The sequence below is a fragment of the Schistocerca americana genome, chromosome 4 (assembly GCF_021461395.2).
Source record: "Schistocerca americana isolate TAMUIC-IGC-003095 chromosome 4, iqSchAmer2.1, whole genome shotgun sequence".
NCBI classification, from domain to species: Eukaryota; Metazoa; Arthropoda; class Insecta; order Orthoptera; family Acrididae; genus Schistocerca; species Schistocerca americana.
Genome location: NC_060122.1, coordinates 612,146,663 through 612,159,873, shown reverse-complemented (window position 1 = coordinate 612,159,873; position 13,211 = coordinate 612,146,663). Strand labels below are relative to the sequence as shown.

Sequence of the window (13,211 nt, the reverse complement as noted above, 5' to 3'; positions counted from 1 at the left end):
AACACTCACCGCCCTGCCCCAACACCAGAGAGAGATTAAAAACTTTAAAACTGAGAATAAAAACCACTCTCCCGGAGGAAACCGAGAACCAGAGAGACCATCCGGGAATCGTCAGCCAACATCAAAGGTAAAGTGTGGGGGAGTCTGTACTTAGCACGCAGAGCCAAAAGAAGGGGGCATTCAACCAAAATGTGGGCCACTGACTGGAAGGCTCCACAACCACATAGCGGGGGTGGCTCATCACGCAAAAGGAAACCATGGGTCAGCCTGGTATGGCCAATGCGGAGACGACACAGTGTGGTCGAGTCCTTGCGGGAGAGGCGAAAGGAAGAACGCCATGGGCCTGGATTCACCTTAATTGCACGAAGTTTATTAGACAGTGGAGTAGCCTCCCAAGAATTGGCCCATGACTGTGCAACGTGGGATTTGATGTGAAGCCGTAAATCCGCTGCAGGAGGGGTTACAGAAAACGGGGGGTAAGTAACTGCTCCCCCAGCCAAACGATCAGCGAGCTCATTACCCGGGATACCCACATGGCCCGGGACCCATAGGAAATCAATGGAACAAGCAGCACGGTGAAGATCAGCGAGATGGTCATGGATGGCAGAGACCAAGGGATGGCGCGAAAAACACCGGTCAATAGCAAGAAGGCCACTCATCGAGTCTGTACATAACAAAACGCGGTTGTGTTGGGATTGTTTAATAAAGGTAAGGGCCCGGGAAATTGCCATCAATTCCGCAGTAAACACCCCACATGAGGGTGGCAGCAGATGATTTTCCGTTCCAACAAAGGACGTGAAGGCATACCCCACATGATCAGCAGATTTAGAGCCATCAGTGTAAAAAACAACAGCATCCCCAAACTCCCATAAAATTTGGCGGAAAAAGGAACGGAACACCACCGGGGGGGATGGAATCTTTCGGACCGCGGCGGAGATCCATCCGAATTCGAGGCCGAGGAACTAACCAAGGAGGGGTGAAGGGGAGGGAGCGAGGAAGACAGGACAAAGAAGGAAGCTGAAAATCACGGTTAAGGGACGCAAGGCGCAGCCCAACCGGTAAACCCGCCCGAGGGCGGGAGTCGGGCGGGCGACGTCCATGGTCTGGGAATAGGATAGAATAGGAAGGATGAGTGGGAGAAGAACGGATAGTAAGGGCATAAGACACCAGAAGCTGGGACCGCCGAACAGAAAGGGGGGGGATCCCAGCTTCAACCAGGAGACTATCAACAGGGCTAGTAGGGAAGGCACCGGTGGCCAAACGGATACCACGATGGTGGACTGGATCCAGCATGTGCAGTGTGGAAGCAGCAGCTGAACCATAAACTTGACAACCATAGTCCAAACGTGACAGAACTAGAGCACGATAAAGACGGAGGAGGAGGGATCAGTCCGCACCCCAAGAGGAGTGGGCAAGGAAGCGAAGGACATTGAGTTTACAGAAACATCCTACCTTCAGGAGTCTGATATGGGGCAGCCAAGTGAGCTTGTTGTCGAAAAGAAGACCCAGGAAACGAAACTGTGGAACCACAGGCAATCTTTGTGCAGCGAGATAGAGCTCTGGATCAGGGTGGACCGTAGTACGGCGACAGAAGTGGACCACCCGCGATGTTAAAGGAGAGAATTGAAACCCGTGTGAGTGGGTCCCTGCAGAGGCACGCCGTATAGCTACCTGGAGCTGCCGTTCTGCAGATGCCATCGAGGAGGAACTAACCCAAATGCAGAAATCATCCACATACAGGGCAGGGGTGACCAAGGGACCGACAGAGGCCACAAGTCCATCGATAGCAATGAGGAAAAGAAGGACACTCAAGACAGAACCCTGTGGGATGCCCGTCTCCTGGCTCCATGGAGAACTAAAAGCAGTACCAACTCGAACTCTGAATGACCGATGGATCAGGGACTGGCGGATAAAAATCGGGAGTGGGCCCCGAAGACCCCACTGATGAAGGGTTAGTAAGATGTGATGGTGCCAGGCCGTGTCATAGGCCTTGCGAAGGTCAAAAAACACTGCAACCAAATGGCAGCGCTGGGAAAAAGCCTGCCGAACTGCGGATTCCAAGCGAAGTAAATGATCGATTGGAGATCGTCCCTCTCGAAAGTCACACTGGTAAGGGGACAATAGATCCCGAGATTCGAGGACCCAAGTGAGCCGACGGGCTACCAGCCGTTCAAGTAACTTACAACCAACATTGGTCAAACTAATTGGCCGATAGCTGTCAACAGATAGGGGGTTCTGACCAGGCTTAAGGACTGGAACCACAATGCTATCCCTCCACCGAGAAGGGAAGTCACCCTGGAGCCAGATACAGTTAAACACCCGAAGAAGATGGTGCCGTTGTGGAGCACTGAGATGTTGAAGCAGCTGGTTATGAATGGAATCTGGGCCAGGGGCCGTATCATGAGAAGAAGATAGAGCAGAAAGAAATTCCCATTCAGTGAAAGGTTCGTTGTAAGATTCTGACTCACAAGTGGTGAAACATAAGGTGACAGCTTCAGCCTGCTGTTTTTGATGAAGGAAAGCAGCTGGATAGGAGGCCGACGCTGATGCCACTGCAAAATGGGTCGCAAGATGTTCTGCGAGAACTAATGGGTCCGTACAAATGCCATCTGGGAGGTGAAGGCCTGGGAGGGTGGACTGCCGATGGCAACCTTGGAGAGAGCGAAGTGTAGCCCATACCCGTGACAGAGGGACAGTGGAACCAAGGGAAGAAACGAATCGTTCCCAACATATCCGCTTGCTCTGTTTGATTAAATAACGGGCTTTAGCGCGAAGGCGCTTAAAGGTAGAAAGGCTGGCTACGGATGGGTGCCTCAAAGTGTTGCAAAGCTCGACGGCGATCACGGATGGCAATGGCAATGGCCGTACTCCACCACGGGACTTGCCGACGACGAAATTGTCCAGATGAGCGCGGGACAGCAAGGTTAGCAGCGCGAACAATCGCGTCAGACACGTCACGTAGGTCGTCATCAATACAACCCGACAAAGAGGGAGAAAACTCGACCTGTCCAGTATATAGAGGCCAATCGGCGCGGTGGAAAGACCAACGAGGTAACCTGTCCATCGGGGAGCGGGAAGGGAGCGTGATAACCAACGGGAAATGGTCACTATCACAAAGGTCGTCGTGTGGCGACCAGTGTAATGAAGGGAGGAGAGAGGGAGAAGAAAGAGAAAGATCAATGGCAGAAAAGGTACCATGACCGGCACTGAAATGAGTAGGGGAGCCATCATTAAGTAGGCACTAGTCGTGGTCTGCAATAAACTGGTCTATAAGAAGACCTCATCTAGATGGAAAAGCACTGCCCCACAAAGGATGATGAGCATTAAAATCCCCAAGGAGGAGGAAGGGAGGAGGAAGTTGCTGAAGAAGGGTGGCTAAGGCAGCAGGTGTAAGAGTCCTGTCAGGAGGGAGATAAAGATTGCAAACTGTGACTGCAGAGTCTAAGTGGGCCCTAACAGCAACCGCTTCCAATGTAGTTTGGAGAGGAATCCACGTGCTAGCAATGTCTGTACGGACCAACGTACAAACGCCACCAGGAGCCCACAAGGGTCCGACCCGATTTCGACAGAAAACACGGAACCCACGGAGGGTCGGTGAGTGAGCATCAGTAAAATGAGATTCCTGGAGAACCACAAAAGCTGCTGAGTAGGACGAAAGAAGGGATTTCAATTCCGGAAGGTGACGATAGTAGCCATTACAATTCCATTGGAGAACCACAGAACGATGGTTTAAATGAGGGCTGAACACGCTAAATCCAGTCATACCGCCGGGTCCCCACCCGTCACCGACAAGGAGGGGGCGACATCCATAAACGACAGGGCAGAGTGCGGTTGTGAAGTCGGGGAAGGGACCTCCAGTGACACCAGAGGCTCTTTGTCCCGGGACTTATGTTTCTTCTTCTTTTCAGGCTGAGATCGAGGAGGGCTGTGTGGCATAAAGGAGCCAGCTGCAGCAAGATCAGGAACAGAAAGAAACTGGGCGACCTGGGGGCCGAGAGACCGCGGCTCTCGCGGTCGCCGCGCGGCAGCAGACTTTTGACCTGGAAGGTGCCGGGAAGGGGCATCCCGGGAGAGGTGCCCTTGACCAGCAGACGCCGAAGGAGTGGGACACTTCTCCGGCTGGGGAGGGGGAGCAGCGCCCAGAGAAGGTGTGGGAGCCGCTGGGGAGGGGGAGAGGAGAGGGGTCCGGGATGGGGGTAAGGAAGGGGGAGGAAGGGATGAAGATGTAACCAAGGCGTAACTAGATGTCATGGACACAGGGTGCAATCGTACATATTTCTTACGGGCCTCTGTGTAGCTTAAACGATCAAGAGACTTATACTCCTGTATCTTTTTTTCTTTCTTATAGACTGGGCAATCTGCTGAACGTGGAGAATGACTACCATGACAATTTACACATACAGGAGGGGGAACACAGGGACTCCCCTCATGGAGTGGACGTCCACAGTCACCACAGAGAGGGTTCTGGGAACAGCGAGAAGACATGTGGCCAAAACGCAAGCACTTAAAACACCGCATATGAGGTGGGATGTACGGCTTCATATCACAGTGATAGACCATAATCTTAACTTTCTCAGGAAGGGTATCCCCTTCAAAGGCCAGGATAAAGGCACCATTATCAATACGATTATCTTCAGGACCCTTCTGAACACGCCGAACAAAGTGAACACCCCGCCATCCGAGATTGTCCCGAAGTTCCTCATCAGTTTGAAGGATGAGGTCCCTGTGAAAAATCACACCTTGCACCATATTTAGAGACTGGTGAGGGGTAATGGACACGGGAATTGTGCCAAGATGGGTACAGGCACGAAGGGCCGCAGATTGGGCAGCCGAAGCAGTTTTTATCAGCAACGAACCTGCCCGCATATTGCTCAAGGAGTCCACTTCGCCGAACTTGTCTTCAATGTGTTCCACAAAGAATAAAGGTTTGACACTGGTGAAAGTATCTCCATCAGTCCTGGTGCAAACTAGATAACGGGGGAAAGGTTTTGCCCCTAGACGACGGGCCTGACCCTCCTCCCAGGGGGTAGCCATGGAAGGGAAGGCCGAAGGGGCAAGAGAAGCAGCACTTGAGGAATCAGTACCACGCAGAGAGATGGCCGCAGAAGAGCGGCCAGAGTTTTGGACACGTATGCGTTTCATCTGCATAGCATCCGCCCTGATACCACCCACTCCGATCAGGGGCTCTCCTCACGGGCGCCACCCAGCCACAGCAATGGCCGTCTGGCACGGCGGCCATTGTCGGGAGTTCCGATGCTCCAGGATGACGAGCAACCACTCCAAGGCATGCATGAGGTGGTCACAGCTCAGGTATCAGAAGTGTGATCCCTGTGTGTTCAGGGGGCTCAACCAAAAGGGTACATAGCGACCCCACCACACAGGCTGGCTACCGTGCTGGCTATGCACCCTAGCATCAGACAACGACGTAAAAGAAAAGGTGGAATGTACTAGGAGGGCGTACGTCGGAGACACTAGGTAAGGTGCTCTTCCCCAAATGGCTCACACTACGGAAGAGAAATTTTGGTATGGAGGTCAAACCCCAGAGGGGGACCAAGGAATGCCAAAAGGAGGAGATGATTACGCAACAAAGCCGGAGTGTAAAACCAACAGAACCAGGAGGATAGCGGGCGCCAACATAAGCAATGACACCAATAGAGGGAGAGGAGAGGGCGAGGGGAAAGGGGTATGGGGGCCTCGTGCTCGCCACGCACGTATCCACAAAAGAGTTGAGGACCCCCTGGGGGGGATGATCGCTGGTGCGGATGGGACACTCTGGGCGTAACTTGTACAACCCATCAGGCGATTAGGCCCAATTTGAGGAATAGTGGGTATGGTTACAACGCCGGTACAATGCTGAGTGCCAAGGTCTTAGTGCACTTAGGACCAGTGGTACACCACATAAGGTTACCTTCCCCAAAAGGCTCGTACTTGTGTAGAATTTTGAAAAGTGGAGGTCAAACCTCAAGGGGGACCATCGCATGGAAGGCCAAAACGGTTGAAACTCCTTTTAGTCGCCTCTTACGACAGGCAGGAATACCTCGGGCCTATTCTTACCCCGGAGCCGCAGGGTGAGAGGCAGGAATACCTCGGGCCTATTCTTACCCCGGAGCCGCAGGGTGAGAGGCAGGAATACCTCTGGCCTGTTCTTACCCCGGAGCCGCAGGGTGAGAGGCAGGAATACCTCGGGCCTGTTCTTACCCCGGAGCCGCAGGGTGAGAGGCAGGAATACCTCGGGCCTGTTCTTACCCCGGAGCCGCAGGGTGAGAGGCAGGAATACCTCGGGCCTGTTCTTACCCCGGAGCCGCAGGGTGAGAGGCAGGAATACCTCGGGCCTGTTCTTACCCCGGAGCCGCAGGGTGAGAGGCAGGAATACCTCGGGCCTATTCTTACCCCGGAGCCGCAGGGTGAGAGGCAGGAATACCTCGGGCCTATTCTTACCCCGGAGCCGCAGGGTGAGAGGCAGGAATACCTCGGGCCTATTCTTACCCCGGAGCCGCAGGGTGAGAGGCAGGAATACCTCGGGCCTATTCTTACCCCGGAGCCGCAGGGTGAGAGGCAGAAATACCTCGGGCCTATTCTTACCCCGGAGCCGCAGGGTGAGAGGCAGGAATACCTCGGGCCTATTCTTACCCCGGAGCCGCAGGGTGAGAGGCAGGAATACCTCGGGCCTATTCTTACCCCGGAGCCGCAGGGTGAGAGGCAGGAATACCTCGGGCCTATTCTTACCCCGGAGCCGCAGGGTGAGAGGCAGGAATACCTCGGGCCTATTCTTACCCCGGAGCCGCAGGGTGAGAGGCAGGAATACCTCGGGCCTGTTCTTACCCCGGAGCCGCAGGGTGAGAGGCAGGAATACCTCGGGCCTGTTCTTACCCCGGAGCCGCAGGGTGAGAGGCAGGAATACCTCGGGCCTGTTCTTACCCCGGAGCCGCAGGGTGAGAGGCAGGAATACCTCGGGCCTGTTCTTACCCCGGAGCCGCAGGGTGAGAGGCAGGAATACCTCGGGCCTGTTCTTACCCCGGAGCCGCAGGGTGAGAGGCAGGAATACCTCGGGCCTGTTCTTACCCCGGAGCCGCAGGGTGAGAGGCAGGAATACCTCGGGCCTATTCTTACCCCGGAGCCGCAGGGTGAGAGGCAGGAATACCTCGGGCCTATTCTTACCCCGGAGCCGCAGGGTGAGAGGCAGGAATACCTCGGGCCTATTCTTACCCCGGAGCCGCAGGGTGAGAGGCAGGAATACCTCGGGCCTATTCTTACCTCGGACCCGCAGGGGGGGGTGAGTTTCACTGTACAAACTTCCAGTGTCGTGCGACTTCTACAGTAAGTAGGCTGTTTAAGTTATGTAACGCCACGTAGCGCTCTGTATGAAAATCACTGGCTGTGCTGTGTGCTGTCTGTGGCTGGTTTGCATTGTTGCTATTGAAAATCGAGAAACATTCCTAAATTTCTCTAAAGGTACGTCTCATACTACATACCAAAAGCGGAAAACCCATGATATAACCTGTACGTAAGTTTCCACGAATCTTAATACACAGGAGTGCAAATGGAATTTATGAAACATGTTAAATGTAATGGGTTACGAGTGAATGCAAACTGCACGAGAACTAAGACATACCGGTAACAGGCCCATCGGATGACAGAACATCTCAAACCTATTTCTAAAACTGCGCGGTGTAGTTGCACTAGGACAGGCATGCCATAATATTTACACATATCAGCCGTTACATACTGTGTAATTAGTTCACGGCTACACATTTCAAAATCTTACTATTGTCATGCCTTACTGGGCAATTTCGTATTTGGCGTGCGACGCCTGATAAAATTACGTGATGGACTATCGTCTCAGCTGTACGATTGGATTCGAGATTCTCTGTCGAAGTTAAATGTTCGTAGTAGCTGACGGAAAGTCCTCAAGGAAATGCTACTGGTCTTCTGGTGTTCGTAAGCTATACAAACGATTTAAGAGAGGAAGTGAGCAGCTCTCAGACTGCTTGCAGATAAGGCTTATCTGCCGTCTTCTTAAGACTTCAGATCAAATCAGTTGTAAAATGATTCAGGAAAGATCTACATTCAGCTAAAGTGGCAGTTTAAATAGTGTAAAGCGTGAGGTCATTCACAGGAGTTCTAAGAGGAACTCGTTATGTTTCGGTTACACGAATCACCAATCTCACTGCTGTAAATTCAACTAAATACTTAGGGATTAGGATTACGAGTTAATTTGTAACTATCTGTCAATGTGTGGCGGAAAGCAAATCGAAGACCGTTTTCTTGGCAGAACACTTTGAAAATGCAACAGGCCTACTAAAGCGACTGCTTACAATACGTTTGTTCGCTCTCTACTGGAACACTGCAGTGTGGTGTGGGATCCGCATAAGATGTGGCTAACTGGGAACATCGAAAAAGTTCAAAGGGCAGCTTGTTTATTACTATCTCGAAATACAGAAGAATATCACGTAAGTGATATGGGAGTTGGGACGGCAATCATTAAAACAGGCGTTTTTCGTTGCGACAGAATCTTCTCCCGAAATTTCAGTCACCTACTTTCTCCTCCGTATGCGAAAACATTTCATTGGCGTTCACGTACATAGAGAAATGATAAAGAGAAATCAGAGCTCACACGGAAAGATTGAAGTGTTGTTTTCTCTCGCGAGCTGTTCGCGAGTAGAACGGTAGAGAAGTAGGTTGAATGTGGTTGAGTGAACCCTCTGCCGGGCACTTAATTGTGAACTGCATATTAGTCGTGCGCATTGCGTGTCAGAAGTGACGTCAGTACTGAGCACCTGTGTTGTGTTGAAGGATTGGAGGGACACTGTCCACTTGCGGTATTTTCTGTACGTCTCAGTTTTCAGAGTCTTCTGAAACCCTGTAGGTACTTATGAACAACTGCATTTGTGTTCACAGTAACTAAGTATTTCGATACCATCAAATGATTAATCGGTTATGACTTAGCAGATGTGTGACTGCCCAGTGGAGTATATGAGTCCAGTGAAAAAGGATTCGCTCAACTGAAGTGGTTTTCTATTTTCCAAGATGCAGATTCACGGCTGTGATCGCCCTATTTGATCTGTTCTAACAAATGACTGCTACTATTGTCAATTGTGGGATGATCACATGAACCATAACCTACACTACTGTGCAAGTGATTAAAAAATCATTCCTTTCCGTTGGGTCCTGCCCTTGATACTTTTGGCGTAATATTCCACATAAAATTTAATTTTACTTTATTTTTTAAAATTCGCTTTTACTTAGGTCAAGATCTGAGAAATTCTAGTGTAACTTCGACACGATTGTCTAAACAGAAGCTGCGACTTCTACGTGGTGCTGAAGATTTCTCTCAGTTTGCGAAAACTTCGTTTACTCGACAAATTGGGTGGACTGGTTATTACACCTCTACGGAATGTTTTGTTATCAATGGCATTTACACGGAAAAAGTGCAGAATAAGAGGTGCTTACTGCAACAGAATTAAGGCCGCCTTTCATAGCTGAAAAATATTCGGGAAGTAGCCACAGAAATATTCTATCTAAATTTAACTTGGATAGGCAGTAATACAACGGTTGGTAAATGTTAGATGCATGATGTCAGCGTTGTGGAGAGGACTCTCCTCTAAAGAGCTTCCAATAAGAAGTGTCGGATCGATGTAGCTGTTCGTCAGGGAGGTCCATAAATTCTGGTCTAGATCCACAAAAAGCGATTGCTATGGTGAAATGAGTTATGTAAACTTTTGAAGGTGGTTTCCAAATATAGTTCTTCAAAATTCTTCCTCTAAAGTAAGTCGCTGCGATGGACAACACCATGACAGATGGGGAAATAACATCCATACATGTACCAAAGCGAGGATGTTGGAATGGCTCCAACAGGCGTGTTGCCTGTAATGAGAGCATGGGTAAGTAGTCTATTCCCTGTAATCCAAGAACACGGACCTTCGAAGTGTGAAATCTACGAAATGGCGAAAGAAAAATGCCATATAGTTGTTCATTTGCCATCAAGTATTTCTGATTCTAGTGCGATACAAATGGTTTGGGCGAACGTAAGAGGGCATCACTTCAGGGATCATGTCCATAACTAATCTGTAAGATTGTAATTGAATCCTTTCTTTTTGTTATGGTTTTAGGGCGCAAAACTGCTACGGTCATTAGCGCCCGGTCTGTGACGAGGAAAAGGTAAAAAACGAAACTGGAAACCAGCAGAAATGGGAACGAAACTCAAAAAATTTCAGAAACTAAAATAGAAGGAAAGCTTAAAAGCCCCTATAGAAGGGGGTTGGTTGTCCCCAAAAAGAGCTTCAAATGACTGACATCTCACTGGCAACGCGATCGGCTGAGAGCGTGTCATCTGCTAAAATGGAAGGTTTATCAGACGACAGCTGTAGTCGGACGCGTAACGGAGTAAAATAGGGACACTCAAGTAAAAGGTGTCCTACCGTCCACAGCTGAGAGCAGTGGGGACAGAGTGGGGGAGGATCACCACTTAAAAGATGTCGATGGCTAAAAAGGCAGTGCCCTATCCAGAGTCTAGTTAAAATTACCTCCTCCCGACGACGCGTTCGGGAGGAAGATGTCCAAGCACAGGGAAGAGCTTTCACGTCCCGCAATTTATTATTGGGAAGTGTCGACGAATGTGCGTGCCATAAAAGAACACGACAACATAAAACGCTCCGTAGATCGGCGAAGGGAATCGATTGAATAGCTGGCTGAAGAAGTGACTGCAGCCTTGGCCGCTATATCGACCGCCTCATTTCCACAGATACCAACGTGTCCTGGGATCCAGAGGAACGCCACCGAGACGTCCTCCAAGTGGAGCAAGTGGAGGCAGCCCTGAAACCGGTGGACCAGAGGGTGGACAGGGTAAAGAGCTTGGAGACTGAGGAGAGAGCTGAGAGAATCTGAACACAAACATACTGTATCCGCTGATGGCGACGGATGTATTGGACAGCCTGGAGAACAGCGTAAAGCTCCGCAGTATAAACCGATCACTGGTCGGGAAGACAAAATCGATTTGGGGTGTTGCCAACAATATAGGCACTCCCTATACCTAACGATGTTTTCAAGCCATCAGTGTAAATAAATGTGGCTTCCTTCATTTGTGCACTTAGAGCAGCAAATGTCCGACGATAAACAAGAGAAGGGGTACCATCCTTAGGAAACTGACAAAGGTCACGGAGCAGGCAGGTCCGAGGACGGAGCCAAGGCGGTGCTGTACCCCAAGTTGTCAAGAAGATTTTAGGAAAGCGGAAGGAAAGAGAATGTCATGGGCCGGATTAGCAGGCATGGAAGAGATGGCTAGCATAACGACTCAGGACAGCTCGCCGATTGGACAGCGGAGGTTCAGCAGTCTCAGCATAAAGGCTTTCCACAGGGCTGGTGTAAAAAGCTCCAGACACTAAACATAATTCACAGTGGTAGATAGAGTCGAGACGCCAAAGAATAGACGCCCGAGCAGAGGAGTAAACTATGCTTCCATAGTCCAATTTCGAGCGCACTAAGGCGAAATAGAGCCGGAGAAGGACCACTCGGTCCTCTCTCCCCAGGAGATACCATTCAGGACACGGAGGGTGTTGAGGGATCGCAGACAGCGAGCCGAAAGATAGGAAACGTGGGAGGACCAGCACAGTTTTCTGTCAAACATAAGACCCAAGAATTTAGCGACGTCCGAAAACGGAAGGTTGACAGGTCCTAGATTTAGGGAAGGTGGAAGAAACTCCGTACGACGCCAAAAATTAACACAAACGGTCTTACTGAGAGAAAAGCGGAAGCCTGTTGCAATGCTCCAAGAGTGGAGGCGATCGAGACGTCTATGAAGACGACGTTCAAGAAGGCTTGTCCGTTGAGAGCTGTAGTAGATCGCAAAATCGTCCACAAAGAGGGAGCCCGAGACATCGGGAAGGAGACAGCCCATAATTGGATTTATGGCAATGGCAAACAGTACAACACTTAGCACGGAGCCCTCGGGTACCCCGTTTTCTTGGGAGTAAGTACGGGAGAGAGTAGTGTTCACCCGCACTCTAAACGTGCGCTCTGCCACAAATTCGCGAAGAAAAAGGGACAGCCGACCTCGAAAGCCCCAAGAGAATAGTGTGCGGAGGATGCCTGTCCTCCAACAGGTATCGTATGCTCTCTCTAGATCAAAAAATATTGCTACTGTTTGGCGTTTCCGGAGAAAATTGTTCATGATATAAGTGGAGAGAGCAACAAGATGGTCAACTGCAGAACGATGCTTTCGGAAACCGCATTCGGCAGGCGTTAAAAGGCTGCGGAACTCCAGCCACCAAGCTAAACGGCAGTTCACCATACGCTCCAAAATCTTACATACACTACTCTTGAGAGAAATGGGGCGATAACTAGAGGGGAGACGTTTGTCCTTTCCAGGTTTTGGAACAAGAACGACGATAGCTTCCCGCCATCGTCTGGGAAAGTACTGTCCGTCCAAATTAGATTATAAAGGCGAAGGAGTTAACGCAGACTATGGGTTGATAAAAGCAGCAACATTTGGATGTGGATACCATCCGGTCCTGGGGCGTAGGAGCGAGAAGAGTGCATGTTGGAGTTCCCGCATGGCCAAAAGAGTATTATAGCTTTCGCGATTTTGGGAGGAGAAAGCAAGAGGTTGCACTTCCGCTGCACGTTTCTTCGGGAGAAGCGCTGGCGGGTAATTTGAAGAGCTCGAAATCTCAGCAAAGTGCTGACCCAATGAGTTAGAAATAGCGACGGGGTCCACTAATGTATCATGCGCGACAGAGCCCAGAAACCGGGGAGAAACTAGGCGCGCCAGATAACCGTCGAATCAGACTCCAAACTTCCGAGGAGGGAGTGAAGGTGTTAAATGAGCTAATAAAGAAGTCCCAGCTTGCCTTCTTGCTATCGCGGATGACGCGACGGCATCGCGCACGGAACTGCTTATAGCGGATACAGTTGGCCAAAGTAGGATGGTGGCGGAAAACGCCAAGAGCACGTCGCCGCTCACGTATTGCGTCATGGCATGCCTCGTTCCACCAAGGAGCTGGGTTGCGCCGGGACAATTCGGAGGTGCGAGGTATTCAACGTTCCGCAGCTGTAGGAATAACGTCTGTAATATGAGTGACCTCATCGTCGACGCTAAGAAAGTGACGGTCATCGAATGTCGCTAGAGACGAAAAAAGTGTCCAATCGGCTTGGGCAAACTTCCAGCGTCGCGGGCGCATATATGGCAGTTGAGGCTGCAGTGTAAGGATACACGG

The 13,211-nt window shown here is 50.6% G+C and overlaps 1 protein-coding gene across 1 annotated transcript in view; it reads left to right on the top strand.

The window, feature by feature from the left end:
- Positions 1-4,190: 4,190 nt before the first annotated feature.
- The window catches only part of LOC124613652 (retinitis pigmentosa 1-like 1 protein), a 107,457-nt gene continuing 98,436 nt past the window's right edge, over positions 4,191-13,211 (top strand). Inside the window, exons 1-3 of the mRNA XM_047142367.1 lie at positions 4,191-4,196; positions 6,068-6,507; positions 6,604-7,220. Coding sequence (XP_046998323.1) covers positions 4,191-4,196; positions 6,068-6,507; positions 6,604-7,220 — 1,063 coding nt within the window. The remainder of the gene's footprint in view (positions 4,197-6,067; positions 6,508-6,603; positions 7,221-13,211) is intronic.